This window comes from Caretta caretta, chromosome 26, assembly GCF_965140235.1.
Source record: "Caretta caretta isolate rCarCar2 chromosome 26, rCarCar1.hap1, whole genome shotgun sequence".
Taxonomy (NCBI): domain Eukaryota; kingdom Metazoa; phylum Chordata; order Testudines; family Cheloniidae; genus Caretta; species Caretta caretta.
The window spans coordinates 4,672,228-4,691,338 of NC_134231.1; the positions used below are offsets into that span (position 1 = coordinate 4,672,228).

The 19,111-nt window shown below is 45.9% G+C and overlaps 1 protein-coding gene across 2 annotated transcripts; it reads right to left on the bottom strand.

Moving 5' to 3' along the window:
• Positions 1-891: 891 nt before the first annotated feature.
• Positions 892-18,387, bottom strand: SLC18A1 (solute carrier family 18 member A1). Of its 2 annotated transcripts, XM_048829609.2 has the most exons (16): positions 18,184-18,387; positions 15,929-16,137; positions 15,252-15,618; positions 13,891-13,949; positions 13,304-13,387; positions 11,910-12,002; positions 11,291-11,380; positions 9,713-9,756; positions 8,682-8,742; positions 8,421-8,516; positions 4,988-5,066; positions 4,413-4,464; positions 3,659-3,722; positions 2,849-2,968; positions 2,483-2,616; positions 892-1,629 (listed from the first exon to the last, which is right to left on the bottom strand). In XM_048829609.2, exons 2-16 carry the CDS (start codon positions 16,050-16,052, stop codon positions 1,516-1,518), a joined length of 1,581 nt encoding a protein of 526 aa, XP_048685566.2. In that variant the 5' UTR covers positions 16,053-16,137; positions 18,184-18,387; the 3' UTR covers positions 892-1,515. The 2 variants fall into 2 exon arrangements, with proteins under 2 accessions (XP_048685566.2, XP_048685567.2); XM_048829610.2 differs by lacking the exon at positions 11,291-11,380.
• Between the last annotated feature and the right edge of the window lie 724 nt (positions 18,388-19,111).

The window sequence follows — 19,111 nt, forward strand, 5'->3', positions numbered from 1 at the left end:
CAGCACAAGGAAGCAGGTGCTGATGTTCAGGAGAGCTGGGGAGGAAGTCGTAAAATAAAAATATCTGGTTGCTGTATGTAGGTTTTGAGCTAGTCAGTCCCAGGTGGCCTAAGAAATTTAATTGTACCATTTTCTATTTACAAGAGGGGGAAAAAAACAACCTGGTGAATATGGACAGAGCAAGATGGGCACTCATGGCACACACGGACCCTTAGTTACGAGTAAGACTATGACTTTGACGTAGAAATTTCACAGCAGAGATGCAGAGGAAAAACTAAATCAGGGAAAGGATATAAGCCCTCTTGCTTCAAGGCATAAGCTGATCGCTCACTGATGAGGGTTAGGAAGGAGCTTCCTCTTTGGGCAGCTCATTCCAAACTTGCCTGCTGCAGGGCTCCTTGTACCTTCTACTGAAGCACATGGTGATCGCCACTGTCCCAGGCAGGAAACAGGGCTACATGGACCAGTGATCTAAGCAGCTATAAAATTTGCTGAGTCCAGACGATATGGTAATATAAGTAATAATAAGGATTCTACATGTGGGTTCCACCCCATTTCCACCTGAATTTCTTCATCAATTCCCAAAGGAAATGAATGAATAGGTAGTAGAAGAGGCACCTAGAGGAGTCAACACTGACCTCAGAAATAGCATGCATGACACAGAAGCCGAGACAGTGGTAGGCAGGATTTGTTGTTTGTTTTGCCACCTTGATACAAGCCGGGGAGCACATTAATGTTGTGTTTCAGAGGAACAGCCGTGTTAGTCTGTATTCGCAAAAAGAAAAGGAGTACTTGTGGCACCTTAGAGACTAACCAATTTATTTGACCATGAGCTTTCGTGAGCTACAGCTCACTTCAAGTGAGCTGTAGCTCACGAAAGCTCATGGTCAAATAAATTGGTTAGTCTCTAAGGTGCCACAAGTACTCCTTTTATTAATGTTGTGGCATCTTTATTGGCAGAGGTGCAGAGTGATGGTTCCACAGTGTTACAGAGAAAATCCATGCTGGGGGTTAAAATAGGATCCCCAGAGATGAAAATCCCCTGGAGATAATATTTTACCCTTTAGTGCTTTTCATCCAAGGAGCATAAGCACTTCACAGACATTAATTAACACAGCCTCACAACACCCCTGTGAGGTAGGCTGGTACCATCCGCTTATCACAGATGGGTGGATCGCACCGCAGGACTGCTTTTCTGTAGGACAATATGGGCTGACTCCACCTGATTATAATCCCTTATCATAGATGCGACTTAATGAGGTGAAGTGAATTGCGCAAGTTCACACAGTAGGTGAGAACAGCCAGGGATAGAACCCAGGAGCCCCGGCTCTCAATGGCTTCCTGTCGACTGCCTGACCACCCAGTGCCATGAGAATGGCAGATTAATGAAGCCAGGACTCCTGGATCTTGTTGGCTGTCAGGAGGGAGGTCTCTGGGTTAGCCTTGTTTGATAAGACGTCCGGGGTTTTGTAAACTTGACACAGCTTCAGAGCAGGAGCTGCATCTTTGCTCCTGCTATTCCTCACTCTCTGCCTCCTCGTCACTGCCATCTGTCAGGGGGAATTCCCGCAGAGGTTTCTGGGTGGCGTAGCCTTTGGTTTGCATGGGGCATTCCTGGTTTAAAATTGCCTGGGAATTGGGGGAAAATCATATAATATTTAAAAATGATAATTACTAATACATTAATTAATACAAATATCTATCACATCTATTAATTAATACAAATATCTATCACATCTATTAATTAATACAAATATCTACCATAACCCAAAGCGCTACACAGACTTTGCATAATGATGACAAATGGTGGGCCATGGGAAATTTTAGGCGTGTTATTGTTTGTTTGCTTTTTTAACCATATAGATTGTTTGCCCTCCAAGGGATTCTGGCTTCTTATCCAAAACACAAGAGAAGGGTTTGTTCTGTTGAGTGGATAGAAGTGGCACAGGTTGGAATTCACTCTTGTGAGCAAATGAGTGAATATTTTGCTAATTGAGCATGGCAGGGTTAGAACTGCTGAAATATTATATTACCATTACAGTAGCAGTTAAAGGGCCCAACCAAAATTAGGGCCCCACTGTGCTAGGAACACAATGCAAGACATACACAAAATATACAGTGCAAGACACTCCCTGCCTCAGATTTGCTTACAATCAAGCTAGACGCAAGGTAGAAAGAGAAACAGGTGCAGAGAGAGGAAGTAACTTGCCCAAGGTCACACAACAAGACATTGGCAGAGCCAAGGATAACACTCAGGTAACCCAAGTCCTAGGCCAACTCCCTGTCTACAAGACCACTATACCACAGATTTAACACTTAGTCTGGCCTCAGTATGTCAGTCCCTCAGGCATCCAGCCTATTTGTTAATATCTTTCTAGTACTGCGGTGCCCAGACCTGCATACAATATTCTACACACATTTGCACCTGTCACATGCAAGTCTCCTGGATTATCAAGACCACATGCTGTAGAATTCAACTCACAATCTTCTCCTCTTTAGCCGGAGGGCTCCGCAGGTACCAGCAGAGAGGGGCATAAGCAATGTTGGTCACTCCAATGATGACCATCAGCCAAGGAAACCCAATAGCCCGTACAATCACACCCCCAGTAGATGGACCTGGATGTGAGGAAGGGTTAAACAAAGAGCAAGATTACAAAAACCTCCTTTGCCAAATTGGAGAGATCAGTGCAGATGGACTGTAAAATTACTGTATCATGGCTGATTTCTATGCCCACTACCAATTGCTTTCAGCCAACACTGAGGTGGGGTGCTGTGGATTAATGCTATGAAGCCATATACTGGGAAATCATCATATATGCTGCCCTTTCAGGCAAATGTTAATCCGTACCGATAGCAAAGCCCATGCAGAAGGCAACATCAGCAATGGCATAGACGCTGCCATAGACAGAGGTGTGGCGAAGGTCCACCAGGTATCCCATAATAGGCATCATCGAGGAATCCACCATGCCTGCCCCCAAAGCAAAAATAATGTGATCAGCCATTGCCCTCTCCAAGTGAATCTCTTCAAAGGCAGAGAGAAGGGCATGCAACACTTCTCCCACACTTTTCAGTAAAGGGCACTACGCTTTGATTAGTCCTCACAACCTCCCTTTGCGAGACGAATAAATATTGTTATCCCCGTTTTACAGAATGCGGCAACAAGGCCAAGAAAAGCGATTTGCCCTAGGCCACAGAGCATGTTGGCAGCAGAGCCAGGACTGGGACCCAGATGTCCTGACCATGCTCTTTCCAGGATCTAGGGCTTTCAGTGTCTCTCCTGAGTGCAACACACACGATTCTAATCAAAGCAGCACTTGAGGGGGAGACAAGTGACTGAGCTCCATCCAATGGCCTCTGAAAGACCTCGTCCACAATCGCTGTCCCTGTGTTAGTGGCTCTGCAGTCGCTTAACAGCACAAGGTTGTTTCTTGGCCAGACTCATTCCCACCAAGCGTGGGAGGGGATGAGTGATACAGGGAAGTATTTGAGAGCAGGGTATAGGGCATTTTATAGGTTATAAGGGTTCCTGGGAGTTCATGCATGGACTAGAGGCTCTTTGGGTATGTTGTAGAGACATCTGCCTTCCAAAGGGATGGAGTTCGGATTGTGGTATATGGGACTGCCTTGGACAGAATGATTAGTCACCTTGGCATCTTACCTATGGCAAAGCCAAGCCCACCGTTCGGGCCGATCAGTCCATAAATATTTTGCGCAAGAGGCACCTTGGAGGGGAAAGAAAGAAGATATGAGGGAGGCCAGAGGGGCTTTGGCCAGAGGCCTTTCTTTGTGGGGCACATGACCAGTGGAATAGATGCACTAATGCAGCCACTGGGTTCCCACTAACTGCCAGGCATGTGAACACACTTCTAACACCTCCACCACCCAGTGGGACCTGCAGGAAGATGAGACATTAGAAAAGCCACTAAAAGCCAGAATGTCAAAGGTATTAAGGTACCTATTTCCCACTGAAATAAATGGGTCTTATTCACCTAACGCACTTGGGCACTTTGCGAAATACCACTAGATGCCTATCTGCAACGTTCAATGCCGAAATACCTTTACACATCAGGCCCTAAGATATTGCAGAGCACAAGAACCCATTCAGTGCCTCATGCCCCAGAAGAGTCCTGTTGGCTTTTGAAGAAAAGGATGGTTCCCCATTTACAGATTCCACAGAGGGAGAGATGGGGCACCAGCGTTACTTCACACACTTTACCTTGGCTTCATGATATGGAAAAACTCCACTAAGGGATGGGCTGATATGTCCAAAGTCAGCTCATGCACGATGCGGGCCCCAACCTAACCCAGTTTTGCATAGGTGAAAGGCTGGGGCAGTGAAGTTCTTGGTTTCCCTGCCTAAAGCTCTGATGATTCTTCTGCAGAGAGGTCTCAGAATATCTTGCAGTACTTACACAAAGGAGACTAATCCCCACAACAACCATTCCAATCAGGGAGCACAGCCACCTGCAGTGAGGAAGAAGATAGGAAAAGAATGACACACTGTAAGCCCCAAGGGCACATGAACTGTCGTACCAGATGGGATCACTGGGCCTTCCAATCTACTACAGCACCAACTATGCAGTGCTACTCACGGAGGGGAAAAGTTTACTTTCTGACCCAGGACGTTTACACCCTGAAGCATGAGATTTCATCACCTTATCTTATCCTACATAGCCATAAATATTATTATTGGTCATAAAATTATTCAACCCCTCTGAGAAATCTAGACAGTCTTTGGCTCAATATCCTCCTGCAGCAGTGGGTCCCATAGGTCAATTTCACTCTGCATGAAATAGTGAGTCTTTGCATTGCTTCTAAATTTGCTGCCCTTTAATTTCATTGAGCTACCCTTCCTCCCCACCACACTGTAGTGTGAGACAGGTATTCCCCTGAGTAGCATCACCACCTCATTACAAATAAGCAGCTGGGTGGTCTGAAGACAGCTGGGTAGAACACCAAGGTTTGAAAGCCATTGAGTTCCACTTACCGCCCCATTTTGTGGGCCAACACCCCAAAGAGGTTGGTGCCAATGAGGTAAGATATGCTGGCAGGCAGGAACGCCATCCCTGCAAAAGAAGAGCCCCAGCCTCAAATACACAACACATGATCATCAGAGATTTGCCTAAAGACTTCAGAGTTTCCTGACACCTCCCAAAGAAGTTCAGAGCTCAAGCCCATTAGGTGCTAGAAGGCTCATAGTCAGATGCTCATAGTAACAACCACTTTGTAAATGCGTGGAAGATCTCAAGGTCCAATTTGATCTGGCCTCCATAGAGTCTGAATCTGCTCCAGTGGTAAATCATGAACAGTCTTGCCATCAGTCAAATAACATATGCTATTGGCCATGTGAGCCAGGGCAGATTAGACAGGGCAAATGAATATCCAATGCAGAGTCCCCAGGTATAATGTATATTAGCCCTTGCAAGGCAATGGCTTCTCTTTTCTTCTCTGTTATTATTATTCTATATCTGTATTACAGCAGTGCTTACAAATCCCAGCCAAAATCAAGGCCACATTGTGCATATAGTGAGAGACAATCCCTACCCCAAAGAGCTTGCAGTCTAAATAGCCAAGACACACACAGGGTGGTCGAAGAGAAAGATTTTTATCCCCTTTTTATAGATGAGAAGCTGAGCCATGAAGTGGTTTGCCCAAGGTCACACAAGGCATCTGTGATAAAACCAGGAACTGAACCTAGATCACGTGACTGTTGCTTTAACCATAAAGCCATCCTGCTACTCTGTATTGCTTTCTCTCTTTCTCTTCCTCCCCCTTCCATTTCACAGCGTAGAAAAACTGCCTACTGAAAAACCTAAGGGATTATAATTAAGTTAAAATCAAATATTTGACCATCCTGCTGGTTTACCAGTTGTTTATTTTTAATATACTCTCCCGTACAGACTATAACTAAATCATGATTGCCTCTATTTGCCTGTATATTAAGGCAACTTCCTTATTAAAGCACACTTGATTTGTTCTTAATTTCCTTTCCTCTTTTTTAAAGGTTATACAGCATTGTTAATCCTGCAGGTTTGCTGGGGAAGTCTGAGCTTTTCCCGTTTCTCCAGGGAACACAAGGGTAGGCAAATTGAAACAAACAAAGAATAACACTTGGGTTTATAGTTTATAGTTCTATGATTCTATAGTTGCTTTTAAGATGGATGCTGTTCAGCAGCCCTGGGACCTATTCTCCTACTGCTGGATACCAGCTTTCCCTTTGAAATCAATAAGAGTTAACTGGTACCCTATGCAGAGTGGAGAATCAGGCCCCCTTTGTCTAGTGTTCAGCACTGGTACCTGAGAGACCTGGCCCTGGTGGCTTTCTTTCCAGGCTTTTAGGCTTCTGCAGCAAACTCAGCCCTGGGTGATGAGGGGAGAGAGGTCGTGCTCCTTCTGCAGTTTCCGCATGGGAGTGACATGTCAGTGGCATGGATAGGAGCCAAATGGCTGCAGATCTATGTGTGTGCAGCGCCTAGCACAACAGGATCCTGGTCCATGACTATAGCTCCTAGGCACTAAGTAATACAAATAATTAATAATGACAAGTCACAGAATCTGGAGGGAAGGGGTGCAAAATTGGAAGCTGGGGGAGGGGATCCTTCCCAAATAATGCATGTTATTTATTAATCCTGTGTAGAGGGGCAGCACAGCTGGGACACGGCTTTGCCATGTGCTTTATAAATATGAAGATGTGCCCTGGCTGCAAAGTTGGGACCCAGATTCAAAGTTCCCTAGGGGTGTTTGTACCGAGAGTTTGGCTCAGCCCAAGGAGTTTGTGCTTGGATCCAAACTTTTCTGGGGATGGTTACAGCTGAGGTTTTGTTTTGGGCTCCTCTCTTACATTCCCAGGTTAGTATCCCTCTGGGCTCCATTTCCACCATCTCTGCAAGGGCCTGATCAGATGTCCACTGACGTCAGTGGAAAGATTCCAGTCATCTTCAGTGGGCACTGGATAATTCCCCAGTGAATTGCTCAGTGACTTCCATTCCCACCACCAAGCACCGTCCCTTCCCCTTCACTACCCACAGCCCCTGAGAGATGAGTCTGCTAACCGCATCCAACTCCTGCTCAGTCACCCACGCCAGCCAAGGCATCATGGCCCCTTATCTGGATGAAGGCTCCTGCCTGATTAGTTAGTAACTCAATTAGCAGCTCTCATGAGCGCTGCTGCTGCCAGGTTGCAATTCAATTTGGGTCGTAAGTGTAGCTTGGAGCGTCCCCAAAGGTCATTCCACTGCCAGTTGGATTTTATCATTTTTTTGTACCAAAGGTAGGCACTGTTACCTTATCACATTTCCTAGACAGTGAGTAATTAGTATGTACCATGCGTCCCGTTCCCCCCTGTTGGCTTTGCAGATAGCCTTCTTTCACCTGTAGCTTAACATTGTGTGTTGAGATTGTGGCACTGGCAGAGGCGTGGGCCAGCCCCCTGAGCTTGGACCCATCCAACCCGGCGTCTGAGCTCGGCTGGCTATCCTGAGCCCCCACAGGTGCTGCAACACCCACGCTACTAGTTTTAGCACTAGCATGAGCCTCACTAGCACAAGTCTATGTACCGGGGCCAGGAAGCTCGCCCCCCAGCTGCCGTGTAGAGTGACCCGGGTGCCAATAATTCTGCAATGAAGACGTACCCAGAGAGAACCTGGGCTCTGGTTCACGTCTCAACAGCACTAGCATGCTGAGCACACAGACCAGGTATTGAGCAGGGGAACCTGCTAGTTGGCTAAGCCCTGTTCTAGTGTCTGGCCACGAAAAGGGCAAAATTCAGCAGTGAGGGAAGCGGGCACATCTCCACTGATTTCAATGGAGTGGCACCCCTTACGCTAAGGATCGATTTGGTCCTCAGACATCTAGCTTCTACCTCACAGGATGACATTGCTTGGTGTACCTGAGCTGTCAGGCTCAGAGACTGTGTCAGGCCTGACTCTGAGATCGCGCCCAGAGGCCCCTCTCCTGTGTGGGAGTTGAATTATTACGGGCCCATCTGCACAGCACTTTCTTTGACTCCTTTCTCTCTTATCTGCATCCTGAGTCCTGATTCTCCTCTCACCCCGGTGTCACCCCACTGACTTCAGGGCAGTTATTCCTGATTTACAGCCGTGTATGTGCGGGGGAAATCAGGCCCTGGGTGTTTTTCCCGCTTCAGTCAGGAATCTCCTCTAACTTTTATTTATAGACAGCAGGGTGACCCCCATCCAGAGACCCTGAGTGTCCCTCCGACCACACTACATTGCAGTCGTCTGGGACCACTCATCCTTTGCAGGTGGAGGCATACATTTCATTTCATGCAACAAGCTGCATCAGTAACCAGCACCTTCACCCCCCTCTACAGGCGCCTCCTCTGAGCTGATGTGGTTTAAACACATGGGGGCTATTATTGTTTTTCAGTAACCAAGAAGGCTGAGAAAGGAGGCACCTACCCAGCTGCCACTTTGGGGAGCACATGGTTTGCATCATCCAGATGGGTAACGTGGGCTCCAGCATTGCCACCCCCATGTTAGCAAAGCACAGGGCACCTGGGAGAGAGAAAACAACAGGAAACGCTCCATTTTAACTGCCCAAATTTCGATCCTGCTAAAGGATTACGAGTACGACTCCATCACAAGCCCCTGGTGAATATTCTCAAGAACAAGGTAAAGATGCACTGTGGGGCAGTGAGGGATGCAGCCATCTCACCTTACCTGCAGCAACCAGGATGTAGGGATCTCGCAGCAATGCGAATACGGGGGTGCTTTTGGTGCTCTGCATAATACAGAAAGGAAGCAGGGGGTTACAAGTAGTTCTCTAGGGGAAGCATGTAAACCAAACCAGATGCTATAGAAGTGCATGGTCCAGGCCGTGAGCCAGCCTGTGCGTGTACAGGTGCATGGCCCATGTGGCCAGCCTGCCCTTCTGTGTAAAGGCACATTGGCATTGTCCTGTGAGAGCCAAGATGGGGGAAGTACTAAGAGAGCTGGTTCCACCAGGGGGTTGTTTCTGAGCTTCCCTTTCCAGGTCAGTGCCTAGTGTCTGTGTGTTCGTCTCCTCTCAGCATTTTCACCTAGCCATGGTTCAAAGAGCCAGCATGTCAGCTTGATATACCTGACCCCAGATCTGCCAACCTGGCATCTCCCTTTCATGGTGGAATCAGTACTGAGCGAATCCTAGCAGGGTTGAGCTCAGAGCAGTCCCCCGGCTCTCCAGATGGCTGCCTAGGGAGCACAGCATGCTGGTCAAACTGCGGCTGCCCGCAGGGAGTCCTGCTGCCATGGACTGGTTAAATCCACGCAAGCGTCTGGCCAGCAGCGGGAAGCACAGCAGTTGTTTCTCACAGGGCACCCTATGGATGTCCAGAAGAACTGAGCACCTTTCACAGGGAAGGCTGAATTTCTGGCTGTTTCAAAAGGCAGATAATAGGGCCAAACTGTGCTCTCAGTGACACTGAGAGTAACAGCTCTACTGAAGCAAATGGAGTTATTCCAGAGTTACACTAACGTTACTGAGATCCGAATATAGCCTCGGAATCTATTAAATACACATTACGATGCGCTAACCACTCGTCTAGGTAACCATTCCTTGCTGCCATCTCTGACCCTTTCCCATGCATTCATTTCCCAGTGCCGTCATGCTCTATGGCTGGCAGCTTCACCACAGTCTTCCCCAACAGGGAATCCATGCCCGTATTGTTCACACTGTCTAGCACAAGGTCACACACTCATATGTTTGTACTTACTTCGGGGGAAATCTTAGAGGGCTGCAGTATGCACAGCTGTAAAGCTAAGAGAAAAATACCATTATTTGCTTATTCCTTGGCATGGCACCTCCAGCCACTATTACCTCTTGTCTCATATTTACTGTAGACCCTCCCCCTTCAGTATCTCAAAACCCAGTGATCCCAGAAATGGGCCAGTTGTCCCAATTCTAACACATTCGGGGGCATCTGTTGAGATGGGAGAAATTTTAGGCCCTAATTCTGTTCCGACAAAACTCCCATCGACGTCAGTGAGAGCAGGATTGGACCATTATAGTGTGAGTGCATTATTCAGATACGAAGCAGTAAAACATGCAAACAACCTACGTTAAGGTGAGAGCCATTTGTTAGGTAGCCACAATTAGACCACAGCAGAAATTACAGATGGAAAGACCTATGGTAAGATTTTCAAAGGGACTAAAGGGCCAGCTTTGTAAAGGTATTTAGGCACTTAATTTGCATTGAAATCAGTGGGAGTTTTAAGGCCAGATTAGGCCCTTGGAGCTTTAGCAGCCTAAATCCCATTTTCAAAAGTATCCCATGTGCCTAGGGGCTCTTCTCATCTCTACGGTGAGTGCAGCAAACCAGGGTGTGACTCTGCAGTGCACCAGCTTGCCACAAAGTCACGTCCCATGTGGACACTGCTACAGCACAATGAAATTCCTGGAGCATGGTTGTGCTCCGGGATTTTCCCTGCACTGTAGCCGTGTCCACACAGGACACCACTGCATGGCAAGCTGATGTGCTGGAGATTCACAGCCTGTCTCGCGGGGCAGTAAATTTGCCGTTTAGACGGGCCCTTAATCTCTTTTGAAAATGGGATGTGGGCTTCTCAATAATTCAGGTGCTTTTGAAAATGTTACCCCTATTACTCAGATTGTAAGTTCTTTGGGGGCAGGGACCATGTTTTCATTGTATGAGAGTAAAGTAAGGGGGCCTGGGGCCTCTAGGGACTACAACTACAATACAAATACAAATAATAAATTATAACAACAAAATTAGGTCACCACATCTGTTCCACCATGCTACTGATTTGTCTCAGCACGAAGGGACAGAGTATTACAGGCAGAGCAGTACTGATGGCTATAGTTAACGATGCCGATCACTTACTATAGGTAGAGTTGGTAGCAATGGCTCTAGTTAAGGTTGCCTAGCACTTCCTACGATCAGACCCTGTTTTCAGTTGTTTTCTGCTTAACCAGGAGGGTCTGTGAAGCAGAGTAGCCACAGCGATGGAGCTCTTAACACACATTTCCCTGACTCTGTTACTCACTCCAGTGAAGCAATCAAGTGGTTTACATGGGGAATGAGCGGCTGGGTCTGACAGCATCTGTAAGTCATACGTCAGGCAGCGAGCACAGAGCCAGTGTCTGAATGCACAGCTAAAAACAGCGATAGTAACTGCTGCTGCTAATAGCACCTGTAGAGCCTGTCTATTCCTCCGCACAAACCCTGTGACGTTTCCTCTCAGATACCCATCCCTGAATGCTTTAGTTTGGAGGTGGGGGTGGATATTCGGAGCTGTGAAGCCAAAACTGGCCGGCACATTTGGTGACTCACCTCCGTCCAAAAGGGCTAAGCATGCCAGGATCAGAAAGGGGGCTGATTTTCCAACAAACTCATACATCACACTTCCAAAGGGAGCCCCAACTGCAAGGGAAAGGGCTGGGTCAGTCCAGTGGGTGTGAAGTACATGGGTGCGCTGGAGTTACGGCAGAGGCAAAGCCACAGTCAATTGTTCGTGATGCCTGACCCCAGACCCAATGGAAAGACTCCTGTTGACTCCCGTGGGAGAGCCGGCGTTAGAACCATGGCATTATGTCAGTACTCGGCCCACCTCTCATTATGTCTTGAACTGAAGAGGTGGGGAGAAAGAGGAGGGAGCATTTTATATTCAGTAGCAGTTTTCATGGGATCAGGTAGGTATCTGCTGAGAAAAATTTCCAGCATGAGCAGAAAACGGTGCCAGAGAATGAGCACAGGAGAAAAAATGGGGCTAAATCATGGGAACGGCAGGAGGAAAGACCAGCCAGGCCTTTTGGAATGAGCCAGCGTTGCATGTTAGGGGACAGGTGCAAGAGTGGTGCAGAGCAAGGACTTGGGGAAACCGGTATCTACTGGCTGAAGAAGCATCAGAGTTCTCACTAATCTAAATTTTTGGGGAACAAAGTTTACGCACCAAGCACCCCCAATGCCAGACCTCCTAATGCTATCCCCATAGCGTTTCCTCTTTCGTAGTCATCTGTGTACACACTTGCCAGCATTCCCAGGCCTGAAAATAGAAAGGAAGCAGAGGTAAGTTGAATTAGGCTTCTCGCATCTCATCTGGACCCATGTCTGAATCACACCTGGATACTTCGGTCTCCAGCCTCCTGAGCTCAGTTTCCTGTGTAACACCTGGGCCCCTAATTTTATCTTGTTTGTAGTCAGTGTTATGTCTTACCATGCTCTGTATTGGGGTATGTCTACACTCCAAGCACTACAGTGGCACGCCTGCAGACACTTGCTGCAGCGATGGAAGGGTTTTTTCCATCAGTGTAGTAAATCCATCCCCTCGAGAGATGGTAGCTAGGTAATGGAAGAATTCTTCTTTAGACCTAGCTGCACCTACGTGGAGGAATAGATTGACCCAGCTACATCGCACAGGGCATGACTTTTTTCACAGCCCTGAGCAATGTTGCTAGGTCGATCTAATTTTTAGGAGTTGCCCATGCCTTAGTGTCTGCACGAGCGATGTGCCAAATTGTGGCAAAGGGGAGGAGGAATTGGAAAGGGTTCAGAGAAGGGCCACGAGGATGATAAAAGATTAGAAAACATGCCTTATAATGATAGACTCAAGGCGCTCAATCTATTCAACAAAGAGAAGGTTAAGGGGTGATTTGACTACAATCTATATGTATCCACATGGAGAACAAATATTTAATAGAGGGCCCTTCAGTGTGGCAGAGAAAGATACAACGTGATCCAATGGCTGGAAGTTGAAGCTAGAAAATTCAGACTGGAAATAAGGAGCAAATTTTTCCTGGTGAGAATAATTAACCATTGGAACAATTTACCGAGGTTTGCGGTGGAGTCTCCATCACTGACCATTTTTAAATCAAGATGGAATGTTTTTCCTGAAAGCTCTGCTCTAGGAATTATTTTGGGGAAGTTAGGCAAGATGTCAGACTAGATGATTGCAATGGTTCCTTCTGGCCGTGGAATCTATGAATTCTAAGCCTACAGAGTTTAAACCTCACCCCCTGAACAGTCTGAAATCTGATTCCTGGTCTGTGCACTGTAGCACCTGGGGCCTCTCTTGAATAATCTTCCTTTTATCCAGTGATGCTTGGGCATGCTAGTGAGAGCTTCCTAGGCTGGAGGAAGGATCTTTGTGATTCTCTGCTCTGCAGACTGAACCATCACATTTCACACACTGTGAATTTCACTCTCTATGGCCCAGGTTGCTTGAGAGGCACCATTTAAGCTCAGCCAAAGCAGTCAAAGTCCAGACGCTGCTTGTGGGACATCAGTCCTCCTAGCTGGCTAAGATCTGCCTTGCTGCCAGCTACTCCCATAAGCCAGTACATTTACCTGCGACAGATGAAAAGGATGAGCCAATGCCCTGGAGTGCTCGAGCCACAAGCAGCAGGGTGTAGGTACCTGAGAAAGCAAACACTGGGGGGAAAGTAGAAATTCAGAGTCAGTATTTGGGGCTATTCTTCAAGTCCATCTCTAATTAAAACCAGCTTGCACAAATCTTCTTAGCTATGCTCTCACAGGCCTACAGTCTCTGAAGGCCACTTCAGTGTCTTTCACTATCCTCTGGTCCAGAGGAAGGGAGGTCACCACATACCTTCTTCAAAGATCTAATTTTTGGGGACTTTAAATGGTAACCATGCTGATGGGGCCACACAGAGGTGTTCCAAGAAGAGTTGAATGCTGCTACAACAAACACCCAACTCAAATGCTGTCAAGCACTGGAAACCACCTGTTGAATTTCACTCTCTGTTTCTAGAATGGGAGTCAGACAATCTGCTGTCCTCCCATATCTCAGACATTGGGACAGTCATGGACAAAGGATCCCAAGGCTCCATGTTGGCCTCATTGCAGATTAGTTACTTGTTCACTGGAACAGACCTGGCGCTACCCAGTGAAAGGCAGAGAAAGAGAATACTCACTGACTGTAGAGAGAAACATGATGATGAATCCAGCGAACATGGGAATGTGGTATCCTATCCTAAAAAGGGAGGAGACAATCAAGAACTCAAGGAGAGTTTCTCATTCAAAGCTAAGGACTTTATCTTAGCACCAATTCATTATTGCATTTATGCGAATGAGTATATGTCTGTGTACATGTATGAGTAAATACTGTATGTGTGTATGAGACTGCCGGAGAATGGCAGAATATGGGTGTGTTCAATATATGTATGTGTAGGTGTATAAATGTATTCAAGGCTGTTGTCTATGGCTGTGTAGATGTGTCTCTAAGGATGTGGTGTGTGTGCATCAGTGCACCTATGTGTGTGTGTGTTTGTATAGGGAAGTGTGAATGTGAGCATTGTACATATCAGTATACATATCTGTGTGTGTCAGTGAATGTTTTTATATGGAAGAGTGAGGCTCTCTATCAAGGTATATGGGTGCAAATGTGTGTGTTAGTCTCTGCATACGTTTAAATGTGTGTGTATAAGTGTGTGAAATTATTGTAACAAGTTCTAGGACCCTGCACAGAGATGCAGATCTATTTTGCTGACCCATCCTGCCAGGCAGATCAGGGGGTCCTATTAGCTCTAACTCGGGAGCGCCTCTCTGAAGCAGAGGAAGTGAAGTGCAGGGACAGAGAGGTCCTGCAGAGAAAATACCTGGGAACATCAAGCTCAGGGGGAATTTTAGGCTGAGGATTATGTGATGATGTTGTTGTTTAAGTTAAAAATAAAGGAAAAGACAAATTTAAGGGAGTGGGAGTGGGGAGGGTGTAAATTTGAATCAAAATGTTGTGATTCCTAGCTACTGACATAGAATGTGTGATGACAACATTTCAGTTCTTTCAGTCTCATTGGAGCATCATGCAAGCTATTGATGCCCTTGGTTCAACTTGGTACACGGGTCCTAACTCACTCATGTATGCTGGGCTGAGCAGGGCCTGGGCCAAATGAGTTTTCGGCTAGGGAGCACCAATAATATTTCCTTAGGAATGCACATGTTCAAAGCAATTTGCTGGCTTTCTTTAAGAGGTGGAATTCCTGGACGATTGGATGCTTATATTTCCACTGTGCTATTCTAGCTCACAAGGGGCTTTGGTGAGCTCCCATGCTGTGTTATCATAATGGTCCCAGCCGTGGGTCACTGGCAAGGCTTAAATGCATGCCCTTCAGCACTGCAACACAGGCCTCTACTATTGAAGAAGGAGAACTTTATTTGCTAGCAGCATCAATAGGCTGCTATCCTCCAATGGACTACCCACTAGAGGGGGAATGTGACCCAAATTTGTTCATTGCATTACATGCTCATAAACTCATTTATAGCCTGGCTGACATACCTGTTAGTCAGGGGACCCACAAATGGATTGATTGTGAGCTGAATAAGAGCCTTGGAGGCAAACAGCAGTCCAACACGCACGTTCTCCTCCATGAGGAACTCCTCACCGTCTACACAGTTGTTTTTTGGTGGCAGGCTGGGCCCAGTGAGCTGAGGCAGGCTGCTGCTTTCAGTCCCATTCACCCCCACTGTGGTGTTGACAACCGTGTAGTCTGAGACAGTCACTGTGGTGTTGTCAAAGTGAGAGAACATGGAGGAGAAGGGAGGAGCTGCAAAGGCCGTGGGGGCTGCCACGATCCAGTTCTGCGAAGCAGAGCTGTTCGCACCTTTATATTCTGTTGCGTAGAGGAAGGTGGGGACGATTGGCACTGCAAGAAAATTAAAGGAGGAGATTAGTTAGGGTTTTATTCAGCACTTCTGGTTTGTGTGGGGCAAATTAATGAAAGGTTAATAGTTCAAGCTAGAGACAGTTATCAGGTAAACTGCCCACATCCAACTCTCCCAGTGCACCTTGCTCCACAGCTGCAGCACTGCCTGGGATGGAGACCAGTCAAACTCATTTCTCTTGTTACTGGTTTCTGCAGTTCCAACTGAGATATACAGAGTCTTAATTTCTTCAGCACATCATTCAGGACACCTTGACACCTACACACGCATTCACACCCACACTGAACGTACCCACAACAGTGAGCAGCATATTGTCCAGCAGCAGAGCGACAAACACGACCACCAGAACCAGTCTCCGTGACTCCCTTCCCTCCTTCATCCACCTCCAGGGGGCGCACTCTACCGCTCGAGGCATTGTTGGAAACCCAGCAGGGCTGCTTCAGTCTTTCAACTCCTGTGTGCGCTCCAACTACTTCTCAGGGCTGAGGATGTCCTGTAATCTTTAAGAAAGACACTCTGCAAAATACCCAGGAAAATACACAGGGCTGATCCAAGGGCCAGAAGTCAACAGGAATCTTTCCATTGACTTCAATGGGCTTTTGACCGTACCCTAATTAGGCTTGGAAAGATTAGATTTGTTCAGTTTCACCGTCCACACACGCAAACAAACTGAGGAAAAAAATATTTCCATCAATAATAATCAAAATTTAGAGTTAGACAAAGTAAGAAAAATATTGCTTGAGAACTTATAGAATTTGACGCAAGGTTATTTATTTTGTATATTTTGACATGTGATGTTGACAATTTGTGTGTCCATGGTTATAAAGCTTTAACTTTTTGAATCTCAGTGTCTGTTATCAATAAATAATTAATATCTGACCTCTCCCCATAATTTCCTGCAATGGTGAACATGTAAGTAGATAAAAATTGAAAAAAAAATGATTAGAAGATAATTTTACGCAATTTAGAAAAATTGAACAGATAAAAATCTTTTTTAAGTGCTTAAAAATAAACATTGATATTATTTGTTGAAATTACAGAAAGTAACAATTGGATTCTGCAAAGCCTGCCCATAATGAATGAGAGACGAGCGGGTACCTCATTTCAATGGTTCTTTGCTCAGGAGTCAGGCTGAAGTTCTCTGTTTATGCACACAGTAGGGCAGCAACAGTGCAAATCTCCCCACATCCCTTTCCACCCCTGCTCTTAAGGAATCTCCTCTGGGTCATGCCCCCACAGTGCCCTTGACTTATCTGCGGAGATTGCCAGGAAGGAGTCAGGCCGTGTCAACTGCTTTTGAGAAGTGGGCACCACTCATTAGCTCAAAGGGTGGGAGGGATAGCTTCAGTGGTTTGAGCATAAACCTACTAAACCCAGGGTTGTGAGTTCAATCCTTGAGGGGGCCATTTAGGGATCTGGGGCAAAAACTGGGGATTGGTCCTGCTTTGAGCAGGGGGTTGGATTAGATGACCTCCTGAGCTTCCTTCCAACCCTGGTATTCTATGATTCTATGATTAGGAGTTAAACTGGGACCATCAGCTCAGCTACCAAGTGACAGTAATTTCCATCAGCTGTGGATCTGTGCTGCATTTGAAACTGTGCCTTTACATGCAAAGTTCCCTGTTACCCATTACCAGTCTCCTGAATCAGCCACTCTAACTTCAGGGCATCATTTCATTCTTCTTTTCTGTAAGGCTTTAGAAGACTCTAAGCAAATATTGAGCTGATAGCTTATTTGTAGTGATCTCCACATCTTTCATTTCATGTTTGGTCCTTGGAGATTAAATTAAGTTTCTTGAAGGATTTCATTTCCTTTACACCTCTTTTCATTTCACCTAACTGAAACATCACAGCCAAACACAAGGCTTAAAAACCGAACAAATGCAATTAAGATCAGGGCTTAAGATGTGTTGAGAAAAGATTGCTTGTTCCACCATGGTGAATATATTAATTACAAATCTGCAATTAATTTGCACCGAAACAAACAAACAAAATCATTAATATACTAAATGGCTGATACAAAGAGCTGTCACCTCATAGACTAGAGTGGTAAGAAGAAAGGGTCTGGAGACTGGATCAGAACTACGGTTCATCCTCCTCCACAGGTTGTTTTGTGAAATCATGGACAATGCCATCTACCCTTACACTTAAATCTTTATGAAAAACATTGTTTTTCTTTAACCTAATGCCTGAGTCCCACCCATCACTTGTTGGCACAGAACCTTGGGTTATTTCCTTTGGTTATTTCCTCAAGGTAAATGAGAACAAGCAAACAAATGTAAAGTACGTAATCTAACAAATGCAAAAGCACAGATCTACATGAGAAAGAAAGAAAGAAAGAAAGAAAGAAAGAAAGAAAGAAAGAAAGAAAGAAAGAAAGAAAGAAAGAATAGTTTAGGGACTCGAAAGGAAGGAAGAAAGGAAGAATATAGAAAATCTAAAATAAATATAATTAAACTCAGTCTTTAAATCTAGATCTTAAAATCTGCTCCCAGAACAACAGATTGCAAATGTGTTGTACTGAGCAGAGAAGAAAGGACTCTTACCAGAGAACACATCTTGGTCTCTGCAGCTGGCTGCTAGAAAGTAGCGGTGACAGCACTGTGGTCTGAAACTGCTGTTCCCAGTGAATGTATCCTTTTATCTGGGAAGGATATGAATGTCCCTCTTCCATGAAGATTTAATTGGAACCTCAAATAGGTTCCATTCAACCCTGCAGCTCCCTCTGCGTCAGAGGCAGGAAAGAAGGGTGTGTGTGGTGGTGGGGGGGAGCGGAGAGAGGATGCAGAGATTATCTGCAGCAAAGAAGCACCAGCACACCACAGCTTTTCATCAATGCTTGTCTTTCATCACACACCTTAACTGTTGTCTGGGCCTCAGCACAGTGCATGGAGGCAGTTCTGGGGCTTTACAGCTCTCCTCCTCCATGGTGTGAAAGACACCTGTACACCACAAATGGCCTTCTACAAACTATGGGCTGTAATAATGATAATAACAACAATAAAAATAATAATGAAATATTTGGAGGACTGGCTAGCTCAGGCAATGGGTCATGGGAAATGGACCTCTAGGTTACCAGCTCCAGTTACAGATTCCAGATACTGACAATCACTCACATCTGAGCATTGTTCCATGGTCCTTGAATGAAATGAGTTTGAAGGTTTGTAGTCCAGTGTCCACATCAGAAAATTCCCAACTACACAAGTGCCATGAGTTAGTGGGCAGTTTCAGCAGACAGGCCAAGGAAAGAATGGGCCATGGAATGTAAACTCCACTCTGACCCTTATAGGTGGGACCCTTTAAGTTAGGAATGATGCAAATTGGTGCAAGGACAGAATGTTCTGATACAGCCTGCTTCGTATCTGTTCCGTGGATACACAGAAGGTATTCAGCTCCACGGCTGTCAATCTGGTATCTTTCATCAGCCTTAAATTCACTTAAAATTAAATGTAAAAATAATAAAATCCTTCTGTT

Coding starts and splice junctions, on each gene's coding strand:
- SLC18A1 (XM_048829609.2), bottom strand. CDS start 16,052: ATGCCTCGAGCGGTAGAGTGCGCCCCCTGGAGGTGGATGAAGGAGGGA. Junction 15,619..15,928: donor TATGCTGCTCACTGTTGTGG/GTACGTTCAGTG, acceptor ATTTTCTTGCAG/TGCCAATCGTCCCCACCTTC. Junction 2,969..3,658: donor TGGGCTTGGCTTTGCCATAG/GTAAGATGCCAA, acceptor CTTTGGGGGCAG/GCATGGTGGATTCCTCGATG.